The 25,321-nt window shown below is 41.4% G+C and overlaps 1 protein-coding gene across 5 annotated transcripts in view; it reads left to right on the forward strand.

Moving 5' to 3' along the window:
• Window positions 1–25,321, forward strand: part of LOC110589715 (WASH complex subunit 2-like) — a 52,860-nt gene that overhangs the window by 6,802 nt on the left and 20,737 nt on the right. For 3 of the 5 annotated variants that reach the window (XM_021700292.2, XM_021700294.2, XM_021700295.2), the window contains exons 5-20: window positions 1,599–1,772; window positions 4,468–4,561; window positions 5,560–5,618; window positions 7,049–7,096; window positions 9,621–9,731; window positions 10,254–10,341; window positions 11,046–11,117; window positions 11,844–11,959; window positions 12,421–12,478; window positions 13,668–13,727; window positions 14,118–14,306; window positions 16,474–16,601; window positions 18,445–18,531; window positions 21,291–21,392; window positions 23,508–23,639; window positions 24,535–24,698. In XM_021700292.2, coding sequence (XP_021555967.2) covers window positions 1,599–1,772; window positions 4,468–4,561; window positions 5,560–5,618; window positions 7,049–7,096; window positions 9,621–9,731; window positions 10,254–10,341; window positions 11,046–11,117; window positions 11,844–11,959; window positions 12,421–12,478; window positions 13,668–13,727; window positions 14,118–14,306; window positions 16,474–16,601; window positions 18,445–18,531; window positions 21,291–21,392; window positions 23,508–23,639; window positions 24,535–24,698 — 1,682 coding nt within the window. Of the gene's footprint in view, window positions 1–1,598; window positions 1,773–4,467; window positions 4,562–5,559; window positions 5,619–7,048; window positions 7,097–9,620; window positions 9,732–10,253; window positions 10,342–11,045; window positions 11,118–11,843; window positions 11,960–12,420; window positions 12,479–13,667; window positions 13,728–14,117; window positions 14,307–16,473; window positions 16,602–18,444; window positions 18,532–21,290; window positions 21,393–23,507; window positions 23,640–24,534; window positions 24,699–25,321 lie in introns of those variants that run through there. The other 2 variants (XM_021700293.2, XM_021700296.2) reach the window with 2 other exon arrangements.

The raw sequence follows: 25,321 nt of genomic DNA on the forward strand, positions 1-25,321 counted from the left end.
GAAGAACGAAGGGCCAGATTTTAAGGCCATTTCAGTGAGCGAATGCCAGCCGCTAAAGGTCAGTGTTGGGGGATGTGCCTGGTATTTTATGGACTGTTAATGGAAGATATTGATGGTTAGGCATGAAGAAGGAGAAGGGAGTGAGGGGTGGGTGCTGGAGGCTAAGGAGTCTAGGGGCAGTAGTTTCTCTCTTTTTACCTTCTGTGGCTTCACATGTTCTAGATGCGTAATCATTTTTCCTGGGTATTGCCACATCATGGGCCAAAGCATAGGTAAGACATTCTGGGCTTTCTAGCCCTCTGGCAGAAGTTGTACCCTTTGTCTCCCACTTAGGAAAGCCCTGGAATATAAGTTTATAATGGGAGTAGCCTTGGCTCAGCTCTAATTTATTGAGAAAATACACATCACTTGAAAAAGTTGGTACTTTATCAGTAGCTGTTGCTTAGATGAAGCTGTTAGGATAGGATGTTAGAAACCACCTATATTCTGCCTATTCTCAGATTAAAAAAAATTTTTTTTTTTAATGATCCTCAAATGATTTGCTAAACCATTTAAATTTAAATACAGTGGTATATGGTTTTACCAAATCAGGTTCAATGTGAAGTGATGAGTGTGTAGTGTACTATTTTTAAAAAGCTACTGTGTATTTATTTCACAAACATGTTTTCACACACTTAGTGCACTATTAGCTATTTGACTGGAACCAAGCATACCAGAGTGGAAAAAAGATGCAGCCAGAACAAAAAAGCCGCATTAGAAAGACTTCCATACTTGAGGTAAAAGTATAAGAAACTCATAGGGTTTTCCCTTTTACCCTCAAAACAGCACTGTTTGGTTTGGTTCTTTCTATAATTATGTATCAACTTCTAGAATATTTGTGAAGAGGGGAAATGACACAAAATTTTTTTTCAATATTTCTCACAACTGTTGACACAGTTGAGTGAGTGAGGGGACGGTCACTGGGAGCTGCTGTTGTAGGAAATGGAGGCCTGTGGAGTATTTTCAGCAGGTTGGTGATATGTACGGACTTTTGGTGGGGGCATTGTTCTAGGATGATGTACAGGATAAGTCAGAAATGGAACTGACCCTCTCTTGGTTTGAAACGAGTTTATAAAATAGCCATGATTACTAGGTTTTGGTTTTTGTATTTTAACTAATTGAAAAATGACATCTCTGGCTGGAGTATTTCTTCTAAGTCTTAACTTCTGTAATTGTCCAAAGACGCATTAACCAAGGTTTGTGGGATCCTGTCATGATGAACCTGAAAGTCTAGGCCCTTCATTCCTCTAGTGGCCGGGGATTGATGTACATTTCATGGGCAGGGAATTTTTACATAGGTTACCTAGCTAAACCATCATACCAGAGTTGTGCTTTTGTTTCTGTAGATGGTGAACTGGGAACTCTGGGACCTTAGGTAGTTTGATCCATGTCCGGAAGGTGACAAACTTGGGGTTTAAAACTTACTCCGAAGTCTGTTGAGGGATTTAGCAGAATCTGACTTTTGTTAACATTTTTAATTGATTTCTTTTGTTTTATTGTGTTTTATTAGGGTGGTATCAATATTTTGGAGATCCATGCTGAACAGTATTTTTTTGTAGGAGAAGACCCGGGAACAGAAAGAAGTAGATCTGATCCCTAAGGTCCAGGAGGCTGTGAACTACGGTTTACAAGTATTGGACAGTGCATTTGAGCAACTGGATATAAAAGCGGGAAACTCAGACTCTGAAGAAGAAGATGCTAATGAACGGGTGGAACTGATCCTTGAACCGAAGGTAAAGACATTCAGTTCATATATTTATTGTAACACTTGTTGTGTTTTGGGTACTTTACTTGGGCACAGAATTAGTAAGACATGGACTTGACTTTTAGGAAGCGAGCGTGGCACTTAGCAGTCTCGTATTGACTCTGTTGGGAAGACTTGCTTTACCTGAACATTTGTACAAGGCAGCATGCCAGGGTAGGGGAGTACAAAGGTGCAGGGCATGGTTCCTACTCTCACAATGCTTATTACAGCATTACCAGCTGGTGGGAGAGAGGAGACATTTATATGAGTCCCCGTCATAAGTGCTGTGAGAGACCTGACTTCTAACTGGGGAAATGAGGGTACAGATCAGACTTGAATTGTGTTTTGAAGTATGAGGAGGCTCATAGGAGGGAGAGATTGTTGGGAACCTGAAGTTCTGTAGCTTGTGCTAAGGGAGACTGCAGAAGTGTTGAAAGAATTAAAAAAAAAAAAAAAGTATTGGAAGACATTTGGGTTGATTGCAGGTTTTGGCTAGGATGAGTAAAGCCGTTATGAGCGTTCATGAATAGACTGTTAGCCTTGAAAGTAATTATGGCTTTACTACTACTTTCTCTCAGATTTTGGAGGGGACATTTGGGGCAGCACAGCCACGCAGAAGTAAAAACAAAAGGTTGCTGTATTGCTTTTGAGAGAGAGTCTTTGTGACACACAAGTGCTTTATGAATTGAAACATGCCACAGGGGCACCTGGGTGGCTCAGTCGGTTAAGCGTCTGCCTCCGCTCAGGTCATGATCCCAGGGTCCTGGGATCGAGTCCCGCATCGGGATCCCTGCTTGGTAGGGAGCCTGCTTCTCCCTCTGGCTCTGCTTGCGGCTCCCCCTGCTTGTGCTCTCTCTCTGTTGGACAAATAATAAAAGCTTAAAAAAAAAAACTGAAACATGCCACAGAGCCAGGCTCTTCTGGTCGTTCGTTTCGGCGCTCACTTCTCTTCCAGTTCAGGCTTCCGGTGTTGTACCATGTTGGGGCTGTTCCTTTTGCGCTGGTATACTCACTAGCTTGCCTTCCCGCTGTAGGGATTTAGCAGTCAGCCGTGGACTCTGGGCAAGGGTATTGCTTGGGCCACACTTGTTAGTTCCAGGTCCTACACTGCTTTCTCTTCTACTGGAGGACGTGGGAAGGCCTTCCAAGTCACGGTTAGCCCAATTAGTTTCTTTTCTTTTGTTTGCACTGAAATTGGTTGCTGTCGTATCTTTTTTTTTTTAAGTTTTATTTATTTATTTATTATTTTTTAAAGCTTTTATTTATTTGACAGAGAGATAGAGCACAAGTAGGCAGAGCAGCAGACAGAGGGAGAGGGAGAAGCAAGCTTCCCGCTGAGCAGGGAGCCTGACGTGGGGCTTGATCCCAGGGCCCTGGGATCATGACCTGAGCCGAAGGCAGACACTTAACCGACTGAGCCACCCAGGTGCCCCTGAGTTTTATTTATTTATGTAATCTCCACACCCAGTGTGGGGCTCAGACTTACTACTTTGAGATCAGGAGTTGCACACTCTACCGACTGAGCCAGCCAGGCGCCCCAGTTGCCGTGGTGTCTTTAACATTTACATTAACCTTCCCAAATTCTCTGTTGTTGTGTTAAGCATCAGAATTGTTTTCTCCTGCACCCCCAAGATCTTTCTAATACAGAAGAGAGATGATGGCGAAATGCCCTACTTTGTAAAGGACAAATCAGTTTTTCTGTGGAGATGGGAGGTTGCCCTGGTTGGAGTGCTTTCTTGAACTTAAATTTTTAATACATGTGTGTTGGGTGGGACTTAGAAGTAGAGGATAGGAATGGAAGGATGTCCAACAGGTATTCTCTTATGTACTGTGTCCTTCATTTCATTCTGTTGTTTTATAATCTGGTCTTATTTACCAATTTCATTTTTCTAAATTATACAGTGGGTGTTGCTGTGGGATATTATTCTTTTCTTCTTTGGGTCATTTTTTTCTCCCAGACAGGTTCTCATCAGTCTTTTGGATGTGCCTTTAGTTCGTTATGTTGACTGTAGGTACTTGCAGAGTTGCCGTCCTTTTCTTCTCATGTAGCCCATGCTTTATGTGCTCTGTCCAGCCTTCTCTTTGCTCCAGTGTGGTGTGAAGGAATCCTTCTGTTGGTCCCCACCTGCTCCCACTCCCAAACCTGGACACACCCACCTGCCTCCCACAGTCCTGTAAAAGCATTTATTTCCTCAGTGTGCTTCTTTCCAAATTTAGGACTATTATTGATGATTCTCAAGATTGATTGGTTGAGTGGTTGATTTTCGCTCACCAGGGCTGCATTTTAGGGGAGGAAGGCAGGGCTAGGACTCATCAAAGCTGGCCAGAACTTTCCGTTTCTTTCCTTGGTCCTCCTTTTGAACATGTTACTATGAAGTTATGACTCTTATTTGATTACTGCTGGTCAACTTTGTGCATGCCTTTGCTATTTTGAGTATAACTAGGCACTTGAGAAGGGAGATTCTTTGTGAATTAGCTTTTCTTTGCTATTTTTAACCTAAGGATTTGACTTTTTAAAAAGTCAGTGATTTTTTTTTTTTTTTGGACTTTGAATCCTGCTGTTTCTTATTCTTCACTCTCATTATGTAACTTGTTTTGGATAGTCAGGTGGAACAAAGATATCAAGTGGGAAACTTATTTTTCAACCTGAATATTTAATGGCGATTATCTTTCATTCTTTACAGGATCTATACATTGATCGTCCTTTACCTTATTTAATTGGGTCAAAGCTCTTCATGGAGCAGGAAGATGTAGGTCTCGGAGAGCTGTCTAGTGAAGGTATTCTTTTGTGCCAAATATTTTTGTTACTTTTAGGTTTACATCTTTTTATTCTAAAATAATTTCAAACTTTACCTTAATGTTACCAGAATAGTACAAAGAACTCCTCTGTACCCTTCACTCAGGTTTACCATTTGTTAACATTCCATCACATTTGTTTGATTTTTCTCTCTCTATATACATAATACTTTTTTCCTGAATCTGTTTGTGAGAGGCAGACATCAGGTCCTGTTACTCCAAAATATTTCTCTGGGTATTTTCTAAAATCAAGGACAGTCTCATATGTAGCCACAGTATATTATCAAAGTCAAAAAATTTTCTCGGATGTAATTCTATTAGCTAATCCTCAGTTGTATTTCAAATTTTGCCAGTTGTCCCAGTTACGTCCTTTCCAGGCTCTTTTCCCTCTGGTCTAGGCTCCAGTCTGGGATTACTCACTGCATTTACTTGTCAAATCTCTGGTCTTCTTTTAATCTGATATAATTTCTCAGCCTTTCTTTGTTTTTTATTTATTTTATTTTTTTAAGATTGTATTTATCTATTTGACACAGAGAGAGAGAGCACAAGCAGGGGGAGTGGGAGAGGGAGAGGGAGACGCAGGCCTCCCACGGAGCAGGGAGCCCAATGCAGGGCTTGATCCCAGGACCCTGGGATCATGACCTGAGCCGAAGGCGGACGCTCAATGACTGAGCCACCCAGGCACCCCCTTTCTTTGCTTTTTATAGCTTTGACATTTTTGAAGAGTACAGGCCAGTTTTTTCCCTTGGTAATTAACTTTTTTTGTAGTTAATAAGTACCTTGTGGGGAGATCCTTTAAGGCTATGTAAATGTTTCATTCTTCACTATAGTGAAGATACTTTTAGTTCCAGTTAACGTGTATAGATACTTTTATCAAAATCTCTGTGATGCTGATGTATGGTGGTTTGTGATTTTGAGAAGGAATTAAGGATGTTTTATTATGAATATTGGCGATAACGCTTTTTCTTTCTTCTAACCAGAGGGGTCAGTAGGCAGTGATCGTGGCAGTATTGCAGACAGTGAAGAGAACGAAGAAGAGGTAAGGGCTGTTTGGTGTCTCTAGGTCATGGTGGGCAGGAACCTTAGGGTATGTTTAGCAGGCTAAATAAATATTTGTTAGTTAGCAATCTCTTTTCACAAATTTTTTAACAGTGATAGTAGCCATAATCTGAGGTTTTTCCTTTACGATTAAGTTTCCTTTCTGTCTTTTTTTTTTTAAAGATTTATTTATTTATTTATTTATTTGACAGAGAGAGAGAGAGAGAGCAAGTAGGCAGAGAGGCAGGCAGAGGGAGAGGGAGAAGCAGGCTCCCTGCCGAGCAGGGAGCCCAATGCGGGGCTCGATCCCAGGACCCTGGGATCATGACCTGAGCCGAAGGCAGCCGCTTAACCGACTGAGCCACCCAGGCGCCCCAAGTTTCCTTTCTGTCTTGTGTACAAAAGCAAGGAAAACTATTTTAATCTCTTTTACCGTTCCCCTCCCTCCCACCTCCCCACCAGGCCCTCCTCCTACCAGTATATTTTTGGGGGGCAGCTTAAATATTTTGGTAGAATCTGACTGCAATGCAGTCTTTGAATAAGTTCTATTTTGGAATAATTTTAGGGAAAAAGTCCTTATTTAAAACTTGTTTATACTATAAAACCTAGACCAGAAGAATGCTCGAAGCATTCACTTACATTTTCACTTTGCTGCTGGCTCTAGTATCTTCATATCTACAGAGGGTGATTTGACTCCCTGCTCTAGGGCCTTGGGGTCTGTGGACCTTGACCATTGTTGTATCTGGGGTTGTTCCTTGACACGAGTATTTGTAACTAATGTGTGAAGGATAGTTCTTGAGTGTGGATTCCTAAAAGGAGACAATATTGTATGCTCCTCTCTTCTCCTCCTCCCCTCTTCCCACAGTCCTCCTCCCCTGCCCTCCTTCTGCTGGCCCTCCAAACAAAGCACCTAACAGTAGGAAATAAGCTTTTCCTAAATAATCTCGCTATAACTGATGATAATTAGCTGAATCCTGTGCTTTTAGCATTCGATGCAACTCTTTACCTAATTGCTGGTGGGAAACACTGATGTTCCCCCTCTTGGGCCTGATTTGGTAGTTATCCTAGTTAGAGGGAATGTAGAGAGTGGAGTCCAAAATGTAAAATCACACAAACCAACTTGTGATAATTTAATGAATTAAATGTGCAACTATTACTTTAAATTCAGAGGTTAGCAATGATAGTGCAGATAGGTATGAGCAAATTATTAGAGATGTTTAAATTAGCCACAAAAATTACATATTAGCCTGAACAACTCTTGGTGATACTGCCAACTATCTACTTTACCTGCACCTTGATACTCCAGGTGACCAGTAAGCAGTACAAAGAGACTGAGTATAGATGTGCCCCAGAGACTTAGACCTGAAATCATTTCTGTGCTTGTGAGTAAATTCTGTATTAACAACAAAGCTTTTTTTTTCCCCCCTAAAGGAGTCAGATGAAGATTTTGCTAATCATAGTGACAATGATCAAAACCGGGTGAGTCTCATGTACTACAGTGACTTTGCTTTTAAATTTTAACTGAAGCATAGCATGTATACTAAGTACATGCTGAAATTACTTTTTTGAGGAGAGCTGGGTGGGGGGATGGGTGAAATAGGTGAAGGGGATTGCACTGAGTAACATAAGGAATTGTTGAATCACTGTATTGTACACCTGAAACTAATGTAACACTGTATGTTAATTATATTGGAATTAAAACAATAAAAAATTCAATAAAAAATTACTTAGAATGACTTATGAGAAAGTAAGGATTTAGTCCTTATTTTTACAGCTAATTTTCCTTCAAGCATTTCATTTTTTTTTTTTTAAGATTTTATTTATTTATTTGGCAGAGAGAGACACAGTGAGAGAGGGAACACAAGCAGGAGGAGTGGGAAAGGGAGAAGCAGGCTTCCCGCCGAGCAGGGAGCCTAATGCGGGGCCCCATCCCAGGACTCTGGGCTCGTAACCTGAGCTGAAGGCAGATGCTTAACGACTGAGCCACCCAGGCGCCCCCAAGCATTCCATGTTTTTAAGTTAATTACTGCCTTGGGTTTTTTTTTTATTGTTGGTTTTGTTTGTTTGTTTGTTTTCAGTTTTGCTTTATATTTTATTTTCATTTTTCTTAGCAAACAGAGAAGTGAAAAAAAAAATTGGGAAACATAGCCTCTAAAAGAAGGCCTAGGGCGCCTGGGTGGCTCAGTTGGTTAAGCGACTGCCTTCGGCTCAGGTTGTGATCCTGGAGTCCCGGGATCGAGTCCCGCATCGGGCTCCCTGCTAAGCGTGGAGTCTGCTTCTCCCTCTGACTCTCCCCCCTCTCATGTGCTCTCTCTCTCTCAAATAAATAAATAAATAAATAAATAAATAAAAGAAGGCCTAGTTTCTCAAGCTGAACTGTTTCACATGAATCCCTCTCCCCTATTTTAAAATTTGAGATAATATAGCAGTAAGGTTAAGGAACACTCAAAAGGTACAAATCTAATCCTACTGTGTTAGCATAGCAGTCCTAATTTTTGTTTGCCCTTCTAAGGATGTATTCTTTTTCTAGTATGCATCGTATATTTTCTGCTCTTTTATGTTAACATATTAAAGTATTTTCTTACATTTTGAATCATTCGTAATTTTGTTTTGTGAACTCTGTATTTGAAGTATAGTAATACAGTGATACTTTTCATAGTTTATAAATTTATATGGGACATAGTTTATTGCCAGGATTTTATTTTTGAGATAATGCTGCATTCACTATTCCCCTACACAGAAATCCTTTGCTTATGTGAACGGTTTCCTTAGGAATGAGATGGTGTAGAATTAGAGTAAAGGCTCTTGATACTATTGTCTCATTGCAGGTTATGCATAATGACTTTCTTATAATCTCATCAGCCCTGGGGTTATGATTTTTGCTACCATAATATACGTACAATGGTATATTGAGATAGTCCCAATTTGCGTTTCAACTTCCTAATTGGGAAATGTTTTTTCACAAAAATTTTCAACTACCAAATAAAGGATTTCGTACCTGTTGGTTGGCACTTGTATTTTCCCAGTTGTATTCACAGAGGCCATTTAAGAATCGGTCGTTAGAGGATATTTATTTTTCTATGGAACTTACTATTAAGATTGATAAATTCAGACTTTCAAATAATACAATATAGTGATTAAAAGCATTGGCCTAACCATTTATTTGTATTGTTAAAGATAGACTGGTTTTGTGTGCCCCAGTAAGCCTCAGGGTCCTAAGGATTAAAGTAGTTAATAAAGTGCTTTTAGAGGGATGGGGTGGCTGGGGGATGGACATTGGGGAGGATATGTGCTATGGTAAGGGCTGTGAATTGTGTAAGACCGATGAATCACAGACCTGTACCCCTGAAACAAATAATACCTTATATGTTAATAAAAAAAAATAAAGTGCTTTTAGCATAGTACCTCACACAGTTTATACAAATGATACCTACCAGTGGCTGCTTTTATAAAAATTAGAACTTCACAGGTAAAGCTTAGTTTGAGCCCTCCAGTCCTCATTATCCCACACTCTTTCAGAGGTAACTGGTGTTGTGATCTGGGGGTATAAGTGCTTTTCTTTGCTTTTTCAAATATATCTGTGTCCTTAGAAACGAGGTAGGCATTTGGGTGCGGGGGCAATGTATCCTGCTTGGTTTCTCATTCAGCATTTGTTTCACTTGATGCCTTGGATGCTTCTGCAGTTGTTAACAGCTTATTCCTTTTAATTACTAGTATTTTTATCAAGATGAGACGATGCTTATTTAGTTTATCATTTCTCCAGTGGTGGACATTTTACGTATTTCAGTGTTTGCTATTCTGTGTGTAGTATTTGCACTGAAAATAAATCTTGTGTATTATTTGTTCTAGCGCATTTATTGCTTTGAGACTTTGCATCGTCAGCATCATCCCCCTTGTTTGACAGTCTGTCACTGTTTTGCCTGTAGGCTAAGTGGTAGTAGTATCTCTTTTTCAGCTTGATGACCTTATCTCCTAGTTCTGACCTCTAGGTTTATACTCTTAGCACACTGCGCAAATGAGTGATGAAGAAGAGGAGGATGATGGCTGTGACATTTTCGTGGACTCTGAGAAGGAGGAGGAAGATAATGAGGACATTGAAGAAAATGCTAGACCTGTAAGAAAGACTACAGTTAACTCTCTTGACAAGGTTTTAGAAATGGCACCGAGGACTCGTTAGTTTTATTGTCATTTATATTCGTAACCGTCTCATTTTGCATTATATTTGTATATTTACAGTTTTGAAAGTAATGGTTGAGCATCACTAGTTGCCTTACGAGGACCACTTTTTCTTCCAATTGTTACAGTTTTACAAGTCAGATCATTCAGGTCTATTCAGTTCCAGAGTCTGTTCAGTTCCCTAATACTCCTATCCTTTTCCCACCCTCATCTGGCTCTTCCAGGATTAAAGTGAAGTATTTAAACAAAATAAGCAAATAAGGAGCATCTCCCTGTGAAGGGAGTCCTGTTTCTCAAGTGATCTGTATAGGGTGCATATGTTTAAATTCATTTAGTTAAATTTTTAATCAGTTCAATTCCTTTGCCTTTGTTTACATAGTTTTGTTAGGTATCAAAAGTAAAGTGTACTAGTTCGCGTGTTACCAAAAAAAGTGATACTTTTGATCTTTTCTGCCTGTAGAAAAAAAGTAGACCTACATCATTTGCCGATGAGCTGGCAGCTCGAATCAGAGGGGAGGCTACAAGCCAGGTGGAAGAGGGGCGAAGAGGTACGTCATTGAGATGACTTAACAGGGTTGGGGGAGAGTGCAGGCCCCTCTGCTGGGCTTCACTGACAGCATATTTCCCTGTGTAATTTTACTGAGGCATGAGAGGCTTATTCTTTTTTTGGCTTATAGACTATTTGATAACTGAACATTATGGAACCCCCCCAAGAAAAATGCACATATACATATCTGCATCACATTTTATATGCAGTTTCAGGGGATTAATAGATGCCCCAGAGAATCACAGGCACCAGATTAAGAATCTCTCACTTATATTTACCTCTGTATTTTGACTAAGCACAAATGTACTATATAGTATATTCTAGTGATTGAACAGGATGGAATGATGTCAGAATAGTTCTTTCAGCTTGACTGAGGTACTGACTGAAGTTGTAAGGTAGAGCTGAGACACAGAGTTGAATGTCTTGCTCTTAGCTTTGGAGCCCCAGGGATGACAAAAAGCGTCGGGGCCCTGGGTGGCTCAGTCAGTTAAGCATCTGACTTTGGCTCAGGTCATGATCCCAGGGTCCTGGGATCGAGCCCCGCATTGGGCTTCTTGCTCTGCAGGGAGCCCGCTTCTCCCTCTTCTCCCCGCTTGTACTCTCTCACTGTCTCTCCTTCTCTCTCTCTCAAATAAATAAATAAAATCTTAAAAAAATATATTAAGGGTAGACTGTATGGTTAAAACTGTGGAAACACTCTTCAAGCCTTGTCCCCAGGAGAAGCAAAACCTCGGAAGACATTGAAGGAGAAGAAGGGAAGGAAAACTCCCTCAGATGGTAAGCCTTTCCCCTCCATTCTGTTATTTTAGGAGGCTTTTGATTCAGGAATATCACTTTCGTAATTCATAGAATTCCACTTTAAATGCCGACAAATGGGGTCTCTCTGTATTCTCATTTCCAAAGCTTTTAAAAGTATGCTTTGGGATGCTGGGAGGAGAGTTGGGTGTGCAGTCAGAATGCTGTAAAGATTTGAATTACTAACTTTTATAACGATCATTAGCTGTTTTTCTAGAATTCTCTGAAGGTATAGAAACTGGGGATCTCTAGCATTGGTTTTCAATAAAGAATGTATCAGAGCTTTTCATATTTAACAGTAACATCCATTACATTCCTACTTGTGACTATGTCAATCTACAGACCTTTGTTCAGTCTGCCCTCCTCTCCCAAATTCTTGGTGGGATAGGTCTTAAAGGAATTTGAACCAGGTACTTGCTTCCAGAGAAACATCTAGATGAAAGGGATCGCCTACAGAATTCACCTTGCTTCAGACATTTACAGAGTTAAGGGTGGGAACCCAGAGAGCCTTTTAAGGGATTCATTGGACTGTTTAATGAATTTTGTTTGGAATTCCTCGGACTGCTGGCCCTCAAGTACTCCTTGTTACATATGGTTAGATACACTCCATGCCAGTCTTGGAGATGCTGTAAAGGCTAACCCTGGAAATTTGAGTTCCAAACCCATCTTTAACTCTCCCTCCAAAACATTTCCCTTTCTGCTTGTTAGATGAGGACAACTTATTCGGACCCCCCAAGCTGACCGATGAAGATTTCTCCCCATTTGGCTCTCGAGGTGGCCTGTTCAGTGGAGGGAAGGGACTTTTCGATGATGAGGATGAGGAGGTGAGTCCATGACAATCAATGAAGATCCCCCTAGTTGTGTCATGGGTCCACAATTAGTAGGGAAAAAATGGCTTCTTAGTTGCAAGTTGCTTTTACTTTTCTCATATTTTGGGAGATTTTGAACTAAGGATCACAAAGTGAGAAAATACTGTATCCTGATGCCCTTTGTTAGGTGGAGAGAGGATGTGAGAGTATTTCTGGTGAATAATTTACTTGATCAGGCGGTCATTTCTTACTTTATCTGTTGTCTTCTTCCATGTTTGTAATTAATTCCTGGATAGACGTAAACTATTTAAAGGTATGATTTTGCCATAGTTTTCACTTTGGAACTACATTTCTGGCAGAACAGTAAATATGGATCTTTAAACTTTACAAGGTACTTTTCTTTAGAAATCCTCAAGTGCAGCTACATTTTCCTTTGCTTTTTTGAAATTTCGTGTCCTGCACTTTATTGCAACTAGAGTGACCTCTTCACAGAAGCCCCTCAGGATCGGGAAGCTCGAACCTCTGTTAATGCAGGTAAGCTTGGAGGCTGACTCTTCTTGTTCGCAAACAGAATTCCAGAACTGCTTACTTCTCAGTAGGGGACAGAACCCCTGAAGTTGTTCCCAAGCCTTGCTTCTTTGTTAGGCAGGAAGCTGTTTTGCTTGCCTTGGTCTAGTTAAGAGCAGCTCATTTTCTCTAATTTATGTCTTGGAAAAGACAAAAGTACCATCTGTAAACCCACATCACAGTTTTGTCTCTTTTTAAATTTATTTTTTTAAACATTTTTTAATGTAAATTCAATTAACTAACATACTTATTGATTTCAGAGGTACAGGCCTGTGATTCATCAGTCTTATATAATGCCTAGTAGTGCTCATTACATCACACACCCTCCTTTGTTTCTTTCTTAATAGAGAATTCATAAAAAGTCAAACAGGAAAAGTACTCTGTAGCCGTGTTGAGGATGTTTTAATTTAATCATGTTTAATTCAAAAAAGCACTTCCAGAATTCTGCATATAAATTGGAGGCCAGTAATTCTGTGATCTGGTGTGCATCAGAATCATCTGTGGAGCACACATGAAAAAGGAAAAAAAAAAAGTGACAAATTTTATTCCATTAGGTATGTGGTAGTTCTTGGGATTTGGGAATTAGTTAATTGAAGTGAGCGGTCTCCTTGGACCACCAGTCATCAGATTTTGGACTTGCTATGATGCTGGCTGGCTTGGTGTTCTGCCGTTCCTGCACTCTACTTCTTGGCATCAGTGGATGCTAGTTTCCCTCCTTACTGTTACTGTCTTCATTTTTGTTGTTGTTGATATTTCACATTTTTTGCTGTTCTCTTCTACTTGTTTGTTCTCCGGGTGGAATGCATAGAGCCAAAACTGTTAAGGAGCCCTGCTTGCTCTGCCTTTTCCTTCCCTTCTGTGCTTTACCCCTTCCTTGGCCTCTCCAGCCCACCCCAGTGCTATTGTTTGACCAGACTCAGAGGAATCGTCCATGGGAATCACAGCTTAGATTATATTAGTACCAAGAAAAAAGTACTGTGCGTAGAGAGAAGACTGAGCTAAAGCTAAGGAGTTTTAAAATGGCTCTTTTAGGAAAAATTAGCTTTAAAAGGTTTCCAATTAGCTATGTATTGTGTTGTACATATTTCAATAAGGTACATTTAACAAGAAAAGTCATCTTTTCTGAAGTGGTTATTTTTTTCTTTTTCATTTTTAGTGTCTTCATCCTCCAAACCTGGAAAGAAAATCCCAGCAGGAGCTGTTTCTGTATTTTTAGGTATCAAGACTTAGGGTTTGTAATTTTAAAAACCAAATAAGTACTATTTTGTCATTTTTTAAATTGTCATCTAAGTGCCAGCTGAGAGTAGCAGGAGCTCCAGAGGGCAACGAATAGCCTACGGGAAGAGCTCATTCACTGATGTTAGCTCATATTCTTTTAGAAGTTAGTGGCCTTGGACTTCCTTGTGTTTTAGTGACCAGGTGATTGGCATCGTGGAATGTTCTGTAGCAGTAAAGGATGGGGATTACTGGGTCCTGTTAATGTGTTTTGTGGATGGACTGAAACTAAATGTTCTTGGTGGGTGGTCCTTTTTTTTTCCCCCTGTAAAGTCAGGAGACCCACCCACACTGGCTCACAGCTGTGGCTGTTCTGTCCCTCCACCCACAGGGGACACTGATGTGTTTGGTGCCACCTCTGTCCCATTACTGAAGGAGCCCCAGAAGCCCAAGGAGCCGCAGAAGCCTGAACAGCCCACTCCAGGGAAAAGCCCGTACCCTCCAGCACCTGTTGGCCTCTTTGATGATGAGGATGACGATGACTTTTTTGCGGCATCCTGCAGCAAACCTTCCAAAACAGGTACCTGTTCCAGCCTCTTTTTCTGGGAATTGAGCCAGGGAGAGAATGTTGACCTGAAAAAGACATAAAGCTTGTCAAGTTCTCTGTGTCTTCCAGTAACAGGATCCCTCCTCAAGCATTCCCGTCATAGAGTGTCATCTCGGCTTCCATAGTCATAGTGCCTTAGAGATCTCTTTTCTGAACCCATCTTTCCTGCTTTGGAAACTAATTACTAGGATTATCTGCCCTATGGAGAGCTAAAATCTGTTCCCCTGTAATACCTGCTAAAGATTTCTGATTGTGATGTTTGGAGTTACGAGGAAGTTTTAATCACACTTTCTTCTGGCAGCCCTTAGTAAATCATATGAGCAGAATGCCACACGTTAGCTGTTCAGTTCCCAGCTTCTCTTCTCTTCTCTGTGCCAGAAAGCCCACATAACCTTGGCCTTTCTTATATGGCAGGGTTTTCAGCCCCTTGGCCGCTTTGGCACTCTCCTTTCTTCTCCCCTCAGATTTAAGCCCATATGTTCATGAAGTCACTCTTCTTAAATTAGTTGTTCGTTTATGTGCCAGAGGACTCTCCTGGGACTCTTGTCAGAATGCACATTGAGGGCGCCTGGGTGGCTCAGTTGGTTAAGTGACTGCCTTCGGCTCAGGTCATGATCCTGGAGTCCCGGGATCGAGTCCCACATCGGGCTCCCTGCTCAGCAGGGAGTCTGCTTCTCCCTCTGACTCTCTTCCCTCTCGTGCTCTTTATATCTCATTCTCTCCCTCTCAAATAAATAAATAAAATCTTTAAAAAAAAAAAAAAAAGAATGCACATTGAGATTCCCTGGCGGGTGTGGGGTGGGGCCTGTGATTGTGCATTTCTAACAGGCTCCCTGGTGGTCAGAGATGGCTGGTCTGTGGAAAAACACTTGGGTGTTTTAGATAGACTACTGGGTGCACACAGTTTCCAGCAACAGGAGAAGAGGACTCTTCGGAAGACTAGATGGACCAGGATTCAGTGAGAAGCTCCTTTTCCAGTGGTAAATGTGAGAAGTAAGGATGGAAGCAGAAACCTAAGGGAAATCATTGCCTAGTTATTTTAGAAAGCATGCAAATGGACGCATACAACACTCAGATCTAGGCCAACTGAAATGACAGTGAATAAAGGTGGTGGTGGTGCCTCTCTTGGCCTGGGAGGCCCCTCGCCTAGTGAGTACTGGTGGGGACTGATTTAGAATCACAGATAACGTTGACAGCTGCTGCTGTCCTGGGTTGCTCACAAGTTGGTATCCTCCTTTCAGTGATGCACACCTCATTCCCCACGGCAGTGCTCCTGGTAGTGAAAGGCTGGAAGCTGCCCTGCTCCTCGTCATTAGGGTCAGTTACGGTCTCTTGTTCAGTAGAATTTGGTGAAGTGTTACAAACGATGAAGTCTATGTATGTTGGCATGAGAAAGATTCTTTAGGTACATTAAGTGAAAAACGTAAATCATATGAAATATTATTAGAATTACGTTATCATTTACAGCCTTATTTGTGAATCACCCAAGTGAGAATGTCAGTATATCCTTTGGAGGAATTAGATATGTGTCTATTAAACTGTTCCTGAAAGCGGTTTTGTTTGGGTGGGCAGGTGGAGTTACGGGGGAGATTTCAATATTTGCTTTTCTATGTCTCTGTGGTTTGACTTCTAATTTTTATTTATTTATTACTTTTTAAAAAAGATTTTTAAGTAATCTCTACACCCAACATGGGGCTTGAACTGACAGCCCTGAGATCAAGAGTCACATGCTCTACTGACTAAGCCACCCAGTCACCCCAGTAGTTTGACTTTTTAAAAGGAGGAGCCAATCCTCACTTCTCAGATTTCTAGGGTGGTTGCTTCTTAAATGATCTTTCTTTCTTTGGTCTCTATTTACCCTTGATGCCAGTCCAAGCTAGTCTAAGCTTAGGACTCTGCTGCTTGGATGGGTGTGTGAGCCAAATGGTCCTGTGTTTCAACCACTGGTCCTGTGTTTCATTTGAGCTGCTCTTGTGTTCTTTGAAAAATTCCAACTTAATACTGTTTCATAACTAATCAAAAAATAATATTCTTTTTCTATTTATTCCTTGGGAAGGAAGAATTTTTTAATCTATGAATTTAGTGGTGGGAGTTTTGACTTTAGTATACTAAATTTTCTGTTGTGATATCTTTTCTAAAGACAAAGTCAAATCCACTGCCAATATCTTTGATGAGGAGGAAGGAGATCTGTTCCAAGAAAAAGCAGCTGCTTTGCCAGAAGCCACTGTGAATCAGACAGATGAAAATAAAGCAAGGGCAGAGAAAAAGGTGAGCAGGAAGGAAACATAACATAGTGAAGTCTTGTTAAGTGTTGATTTGGGGCATCTTGTTAATTCGTCTGGAACCCAGAGGGAAGTGGTATTTCCTTTCAGGTGTATGGTGAAGAACTTTAGTCATACAGCAAGGTGAAAGAATACAGTGAACACCCAAAAACCTACCACCTAGATGGAGCAGTTGTTGGCTTTTGCCTTGCTCAGTGGTTTTTACCTCCATTGATGATCTGTTCCTGTACCAGTTATCATGTTAAGGGGTACAAAAGAATGTTTTTCCAGTTCTTTCATTTCTTCTACATTAGCTAACATTTTTCCAAACAGAACCAAAGAGCTTTCTTTCCTCCTTTTTAAGTTATCACTATAGGATCAATGGATTCTGTGTTCAACCTATTATAAACCATTAGCATCATTGTTTTTGTTTGTTTGTTTTAAATGAACCTGTATTTGGCCAGCAGGATGCATCCCCATCAGCACTGAAGCTCTTCTGGCTGCTGTCCCTTTCCTTGGTATCCTGCATAGCTTGAGCCATCCTCTTTCTCTCTTTTTTTAAGTTTGTTTGTTTACTTATTTAAAGATTATTTTATAGAGAGAGCCTGTTCACACATGAGCATGAGGGGGTGGGGCAGAGGGAGAAGGAGAGAGAGAATCTCAAGTAGACACCCCCTAAGCATGGAGCCTGACGCAGGGCTTGATCCCAGGGCCCTGAGCTCATGACCTGAGCCCAAATCAAGAGCTGGATGCTTAACTGACTGAGCCACCCAGGCTCCCTTATTTATTTAGTAATCTCTACACCCGGTATGGGGCTCGAACTCATGACCCTGAGATCAAGAGTTGCATGCTCTTCCAGTTGAGCCAGCCAGGTGCCCTGATCATCCTTTTTCTTTTTCTTTCTTTTTTTTTTTTTTTAAAGATTTTATTTATTTGACAGAGAGAGACACAGCGAGAGAAGGAACACAAGCAGGGGGAGTGGGAGAGGGAGAAGCAGGCTTCCCGCTGAGCAGGGAGCCCGATGCGGGACTCCATCCCAGGACCCCGGGACCATGACCTGAGCCGAAGGCAGACGCTTAACAGCTGAGCCACCCAGGCGCTCCTGATCATCCTTTTTCTAAAGAACCTCTTGTGTGTCCTTTCTATGAAACCCTGACCATGGGCACCTAGGTGGCTCAGTCGTTAAGCATCTGCCTTCTGCTCTGGTCATGATCCCAGGGTCCTGGGATCGAGCCCCGCGTCAGGCTCCCTGCTCGGTGGGAAGCCTGCTTCTCCCTCTCCCACTCCCCCTGCTTGTGTTCCCTCTCTCGCTGTGTCTCTGTCAAATAAATAAATAAAATCTTAAAAAACCCTGACCTTCCCACTGCCGACTACCTATGTCCCAGCATTCAGAACCTGGCAGGCTCCTAGGGGTAGCTCACCTTCCTGTGCTGGCTCCAAGTATACACGTCCCATTTGCGTACAATACCCTGATCCACCAGATACGCCCTCTGGCTTAACTTGTTTTTCTCTTCTCATGCGGTTCCCTCTGCCTGGAGTGTCCTTGCTTGTACCATCTCCTGTGTCCAGGCTTTGTCTGTCCTGAGAAATTTACTTTATTGATGAACTGTTTCTTTCTTCTTTCCTAACTTATACCAGTTTTTAAATTCTTTCTTATGATTCTTCTTTTGCATTAATTCTTTGTACACGTTTAAGGTCCACGGCATCTTTATTCCCCTGGCACATGGCCTGCTGCCTTATCCTAGCAGAGACTCAGTCTGTTTTCTAAATGAATGTTTGAATAAACCCTCATTTCCAGTTATCTTGGTTGTTAACCCTCAAGTTTTTTTTTTTTTTTTTTTCCAACAAAGGTTACCCTTCCTTCCAGCAAAAATCCTAAGCTCTTGCCAGAAACAAAGGCTCAAAAAGGTTTATTTTCAGATGAAGAGGACTCTGAGGTAAGGAATTCTCTTTCTTAGTTCTGGGAACTAGTCCTTGGATATGACAAAATATTTCTAAATCAGGGTTTTTCAGTAGAGGTACAAGACCTTTTATTAAATACTTCTTTTTTTGAAATTAATGTTTTGAGAACACATGTGCTTAGAAAGCAGTATGTGTAGTAATACTTTTCATGTTGGGTTTGAATCCAGTGCATCTTCTGGGAGAAAAATACTCTCTTCAGGATGCTCAGATTTAAGGCTCTTTGTTGATCCACAATGCAGTGAGGTGCTTGTACCAGAACAGAAATCAGCACGCTGTTTCCTTTTTCAGCAGTCTCATTGAATAATGGGCTTAGTGCCGTATGGGATGTATTCTGGCATAGCCTTTTATCTTGTGACCAGTAACCGTTTGTGGGCTGGCGGTGCTTGCAGACAGCCTTGGTCCTTGAAGGTTCCCGTCTGGAAGCATCTTTCCGGTGGGACAGCACCCCTCTCAGAAGTGTCACTGCTTTATCTGACTCTCCCAGGCCAAGGTCCTTTCAGAACTGATCTCAGGCTGGGCCTTTAAGGGATCAGAGACCTGTCTGAGAATATAACGGGCAGTCAGAAATCTCCTTCCAGAAAAATACATGGACATGGCAGAAATTTACATGTAATTTCAAGAAATTGTGAACTCTGGATTAAGCTTTTGTGGTTACTTTGCACTAACAGCCAGGATGGACGTACAGCTCTTTGGAAGTGGAGTGATTGCCATTGATGTAAATAAAACCCGTGAGGCTTATATTTCATTGACGGCCAGTGTACAGAAGATAGGAATTAACCCAACTCCAGTTAAGCCAAACTCCTGGACACATGAGCACAGCATGGTGGGGCCTCACACTCTGGTCTCATCCCACGCTCCTGGCTTCCTCATCCTCAAGCACACCTGCACTGACTCCTGCCTTCTGGGAGTGCTCTTCCCAGAATCTGGATGCCTTGCTTCCTTTTTACAGTTTCTTTGAGGCTTTCCCTGACGATCCTTTGCATGACTGCCAGCCCGCTAGCACTCGCCACACTGCACTCCTTGCCTTCTCTTCTGCTCTGTTGTTCCCCACAATATGTGTTGCCATGTGACTTTTCATGTGTACTTGTTCATTATCTCCGTCCCAACTAGAATAAGCTCCATGAGGGCAGGACGTTTTGTTTCCTCCTCATACCTCTAACACTTAGGCTAGTACTTGGCACTTGATAAGCCAATAACAGTTGTCGACTACATGAAAAAAAACAAATGTGATCAATTTCAGTGACTTAAAAGGTCTTTCAGTACCATGTTACTGTGAAATAAATCATTCCCGAACTTAGTGGCTTCAAACACCAGTAAGTTTTATTATCTCTTATGATTCTAGAACTGGACTGGGTTCAGCCAGGTACTTGTCAGTTAGGGTCTATCCTGTGGTTCTAGTCTGAAGGTGGCTGGGCTGAGAATCCTCTCACTCCGGTGTCCAGTAGCTGGACGGAAAGACTCAAACAGCTGGGGCTTTGGGGACACCCCTCTCCATCTTTATGCGGTCTCCTAGCATGGCAGCTGCAGGGAAGGTGGGTTCTTGAAGCAGGGCTTCAACGTGAGATTCCCCAGAGAGCTGTGCAGAGGCTATATTGCTTTTGTAACGTAGCCTTGAAAGTCATCACGGTCGAGGTAGTCCTGAAGGCCCGCCAAGATTCCAGGGCGGGGATGCAGACTCTACTTCTTGATGGTGGGAGTGTATAAGAATTTGCAGACAGGTTTCACAGCCACCACCAAAGGCTTTGTCCTGTGTGCATTGTCCTAGATTGTTTTTATTGGATGCTGTCGGGGTGCTTAGGCAAGGAAAAGTGAAACAAATCTTTCTGTAAGTGAAATCTTGCCAGTGTGTAAAATGCAGGAGAGGCATGGGAGCCCATAGCTCCCTCTATGTGGCCTCTTTACCTCAGCGGACCCCTGGGACTCCATGGGGTCCAGGCGAATCCACTGGGCTGAGAAGCGCTCTTCTCAGTTAATGAATTCATTAGGTCTGTGTTTGAGAGTTGGCACTGATGCCATAATAAGAAGAAATTATCCAGAGAGGTCTCAGTAACTGTGTTCTTGTCCTATTTAATTGTCTGGCCCTTGGCTATTGACATTTCTGTGCTAAGGGAATAGGTGTCCTATTTTTATGTTTCTAGTTCATGCAGCTCAATTTGCATTATAGGCTGACACTATTGCAGTTTGAAAGTTTCTTCAGAGTCTACTAGATCTTTTGCAACATCTCTTAGTTATAGTTCAGGTAGAATACCAAGCGTTTTAAAATAAAATCCGAATTCACATTTATTTGGAAGAAATAGTATCATACTTTTATAAGGGGAGAGGAGGAGGGTGTTAGTAAATAAAAGAGTCATAGATGCAGTAATTTGGGAACCCAGGCTCTACTTCCATTATTGAATCTGTTTAATTCCGATTCTTTGGACAAAAAAAGGAAGTCACTTACTTTTTAACATGATAAGAGATCGATTGGAAAGTGTTGTCCACGTGGGAGTTTACAAACCTCAGAGTTCCAGTGAGGCCACCTGGGAGTTCCACGTGGGCCTCTTCCTTCTCACACGTGGATGTCCGTGCTGCACCCGCTAGGACAAACTGACGAGTCTCTCAGCCAGCTTCCCTCTCACAAAGAGACCTAGACTCATGCAGCCATCATGTCATAGTCTTCAGTGTTTTATATTTAACTGATACTTTAAAAGCTAATCTGTCATGTTAACCACAAACTTTAATCTTGATCCAACAGGATTTGTTTTCTTCTCAAAATGTGAGTAAGTCAAAAGATGCATCTCTCCTGCCTAGCAAACTCCCCACGTCGGTCTCACTTTTTGATGACGAAGATGAAGAGGTAAACAGTGTTATTGCCGTGCAAGATAAATAAGTTTTTTTTTTTTTTAAGATTTTTTATTTATTTGACAGAGCACAAGCAGAGGGAGAGAGAGGGAGAAGTAGGTTCCCTGCTGAGCAAGGAGCCCAATGTGGGACTCGATCCCAGAACCCTGGGATCATGACCTGGGCCGAAGGCAGCTGCTTAACCGACTGAGCCACCCAGGCGTCCCAAGATAAATAAGTTTTTGATGAGTAGAAAACCGTTGCTGATGTAGGTTTATAGTCGGAGGCGCATATAGTAGAACGAGGTAATGAGAGGCAGTTAAACTATCTGATGCTTATGTAACAAAAATATTTTAGTTTTTTTCTCTGGGCAGGATATTAGATTATTGTTATTTTTTTAAAGATTTTATTTATTTGAGAGAGAGAGAGAAAGAGCACAAGCCAGGGGAGAGGCAGACGGAGAGGGAGAAGCAGATTCCCTGCTGAGCAGGAGCCCACTGTGGGGCTCGATCCCAGGACCCTGGATCATGACCTGAGCTGAAGGCAGACACTTAACCGACTGAGCCACCCAGGCGCTCCATGGACATTAGATTCTTGACCCAGCTCTTATGGAAGGCTTTGTAGATGTCATTTTAAAAATCTGCCTTTAAGAAATACTTTTCGGAGGATGGATCTTTATTATACCCAATGACCTATGAGAATGTCTTGGATAAAGTGCAAATAGAGAGAAGACAGCCATGTCTTCACCTTGTTTTTCTTTCCTACCCTGGATGAGAGAGCAAAGTGGGGGAAGGAAATAAGAGAGAAGACAAACCGGGCGCCTGGGTGGCTCAGTTGGTTAAGCGACTGCCTTCGGCTCAGGTCATGATCCTGGAGTCCCTGGATCGAGTCCCGCATCGGGCTCCCTGCTCGGCGGGGAGCCTGCTTCTCCCTCTGACCCTCCCGACCCTCCCCCCTCTCATGTGCTCTTTCAGTCTCTCTCTCTCAAATAAATAAATAAAATCTTTAAAAAAAAAAAAAAAGAGAGAAGACAAACCAAACCTTTCCTCTTATGCAGTACTGTGCAGTGGCCAAGCTCATGGGCTTTGGCACCAGACCCCTGCATTCACTTGCAAATCAGGGACCTTGGGCAAGTAACTTAAACTTCCCGAATCTTACATGGCTTAATAGTATGTAGAGTCATTGTGGTAGCTGGAACAACTCATGTACAGCTCTTGGCACTGTGCCTGCACATAGTAAGTGCATAGGAAATGTTCACTGTTGTCATTAGAATCTCCATCAGATACCAGTTCATTTTTCTCATGGCCTTTCCTACCTTCCCATACTCTGCTTAAAGGCTCCTTTTATCGAAACTTTACACTTCAGGACTATTCACCTGCTGTAGTATATTGTTAAGAGTGTTTTTCTGTCTAACTTGGTTGGGTTCAGGCCCTCTTATGATTTTGTTTCTATTACCTTAATGAAAATAGTAGATACTTTTGGAATGCTTGACTATACACAAATCAAAATATGCCATTGAACCTATGAGAATCAGCTCTTTAGTAGGCCAGTAGTTGTATTTAGTAAACTGTTGCTTATGTTTGTATGTCTTTTTAAAACTAACCAGAAAACACAAGTTATTCCTTCCCTCTGTCCCAGGTGTGTGTCTTTTGTAGGTGAGAGAGATTGGAGAAAGCTCTCAGTTTCTCTCTGTTAATTCATTGCTTTGGTTTCTAAGTTATAGAAAGGTGTGCAAGTTGTTGGCTCTCACACAGGCTGGACTGCTCTCGCTGATGTGCATAGAGGACCCACCCACAGCAGGCCTGAGTGGGGCCAGGTTTCCTCCTATTTCTGTGACCTTGGCCTCCTCCCACTCCCTCCCGAGTGTTTTGCTTTTGAGTTCCATGTGGTCTGTTACCCTTCTGTGGAGGGAGAATACAGTTAGAGAAGATTAGAGACTATTGTCTTAGGGTTCTACATAAGAGAAGTGGGATTTACTGACATTTTGTGATTTTTTTTTTTCCCTTGATGTATTATATATATTCTGTACTTGACCAGAGACTTATTCTTTAACAATTTGACATGGAAGATGGTCTTGTTTTTTATTTTATGCGTATGAAGTTGTCATACCTTCTGCCATTTGTTTTTCTAGGATAATCTTTTTGGGACAACAGCTGCTAAGAAGCAGTCATTATCTCTTCTAACTCAGAGCCAAGAAAAAGCAAAACCGTCTGAGCCCTCCAGAAAGAAAGCATCTGCCTTGTTGTTCAGCAGTGATGAGGAGGTGGGTTGAAAATTTCTCCTGGAGAAGAGCAAGAGGTTGTTTGTGATGGGATTTAAGAGTTACAGCCATTCTAAACATTTTCTTTTTTCTACCTATTTTATATGCAGTGAAGTTTAGTCACTGAAGACTATGTTCACAAAACTGTCTTTTTTTCTGGAAGGATATTTAGTATAGTGTATTAACTTAAAGATTAATGTTTTCAGAACAGTTGAGAATAAAATAAGTATGCCTCTCAAATTATAATATATGCCAATTCAAATGAGTTAGGACTATATTATATTGTTAAATGATTATTATGTTTCATTAGTCAAGAACTGTAGCTAGACATGGTAGGAATATCCTATGCAAGTTTAACTACTTTTTTTTGAGTCTTAACATAAATATTTTTATTTGCTATCTAGATGCAAATTAGCAGAGCTAGTAGTGAATATGGTTTAGCTGCTGATTTAGTTGTACAGAAAAAGACCTTAAATATAATGATATTACAAACCCTGAGCATTAAAATCTTTCTGCTTTAAAATAATTGTTTTTCTTTATTTTAACATTGTAGGCAAGTTATGCAGTCACATGCTCTACCACTGAGCTATACCCCCAGTAGGCAAGTTATGAAGGCATGATGTGGATGGAGATATTGTAGGCATATTAATGTTTTTTATTGAAAGCAACTTACGATGATACAACATAATTTGCTTTTTCTATTCAAACATATGAATTTTTGATGGATTTTCCATTTTTTTTTCTTTCTGGCATTGTTAGTGGTAGTTCTCCCTTGCCTACAATGTTAAAATAAAGAAAAACTGTTATTTTAATGCAGGAATAATATTTAGGGAAATTTACTTCCGGTTTCCTTAGTCTGAATTGCCACAGGATTTTAACATATATTTTATATTTTAAGGACCAGTGGAATATTACTGATTCACAGACAAACTCAGCATCTGACAATAGGTCTAAACTTAGGGATTCTGGCACCACTCAGGAGCAGGAGGCCAAGGCTGTGCAAAAGACCAGTCTCTTTGAGGAGGATGATGAAGATGATCTGTTTGCTGTTGCTAAGAACAGGTGAGACAGTCATTGTGAAAAATCATTTAACCAGTGTCTGTGGTAATAAGTAAAGGTATTTGATTCGCAAGATGTCAGTTACTTGGGGTGACGTGATAATCATTCCTTACTTAGTAGTCATATGAGGGAGAACGTGTTTGATTTTCTCCCTCATAAGATATTTTTTCCCCCCAGTGCTGGGAAATGTTTTTATTCGTGGATTTATCTAATTTCTTCTACTTACTATTTTTCTTTGCTAGGGATTTAAGTGCAGTTTGTTACCTTTTTTGTTTTTCTTCTGGGATACCCTATAGAACGTAAAGTTTGGTTTGAGTTACTTAAGTTTCTCATTTGGATGGAAATCTTCTCAGCGTTGAAAAACATCCTATTAGGAGGAGGGTTCTCTGCAGGGCTGTGCTGTCACACCAGTGGCTGGTAACTCTTAGCTGATCTGGGTGCTCCTCCACATGAATACTTGGACTAAAGCCCACAGGGTATTTTGTAGACTGCGCATTGGCCATGTTGGTGGTGTAACATGCTGCTTTTACAGACAATAGCCAAGTGTAGGAGAGCATGTGGAAGAACAGTGCTGGTGGCAATGTAAAATGGTGCCACTTTGGAAAACAGTCCAGCAGTTCCTTAAA

The sequence above is a fragment of the Neomonachus schauinslandi genome, chromosome 6 (assembly GCF_002201575.2).
Source record: "Neomonachus schauinslandi chromosome 6, ASM220157v2, whole genome shotgun sequence".
Classification (NCBI taxonomy): domain Eukaryota; kingdom Metazoa; phylum Chordata; class Mammalia; order Carnivora; family Phocidae; genus Neomonachus; species Neomonachus schauinslandi.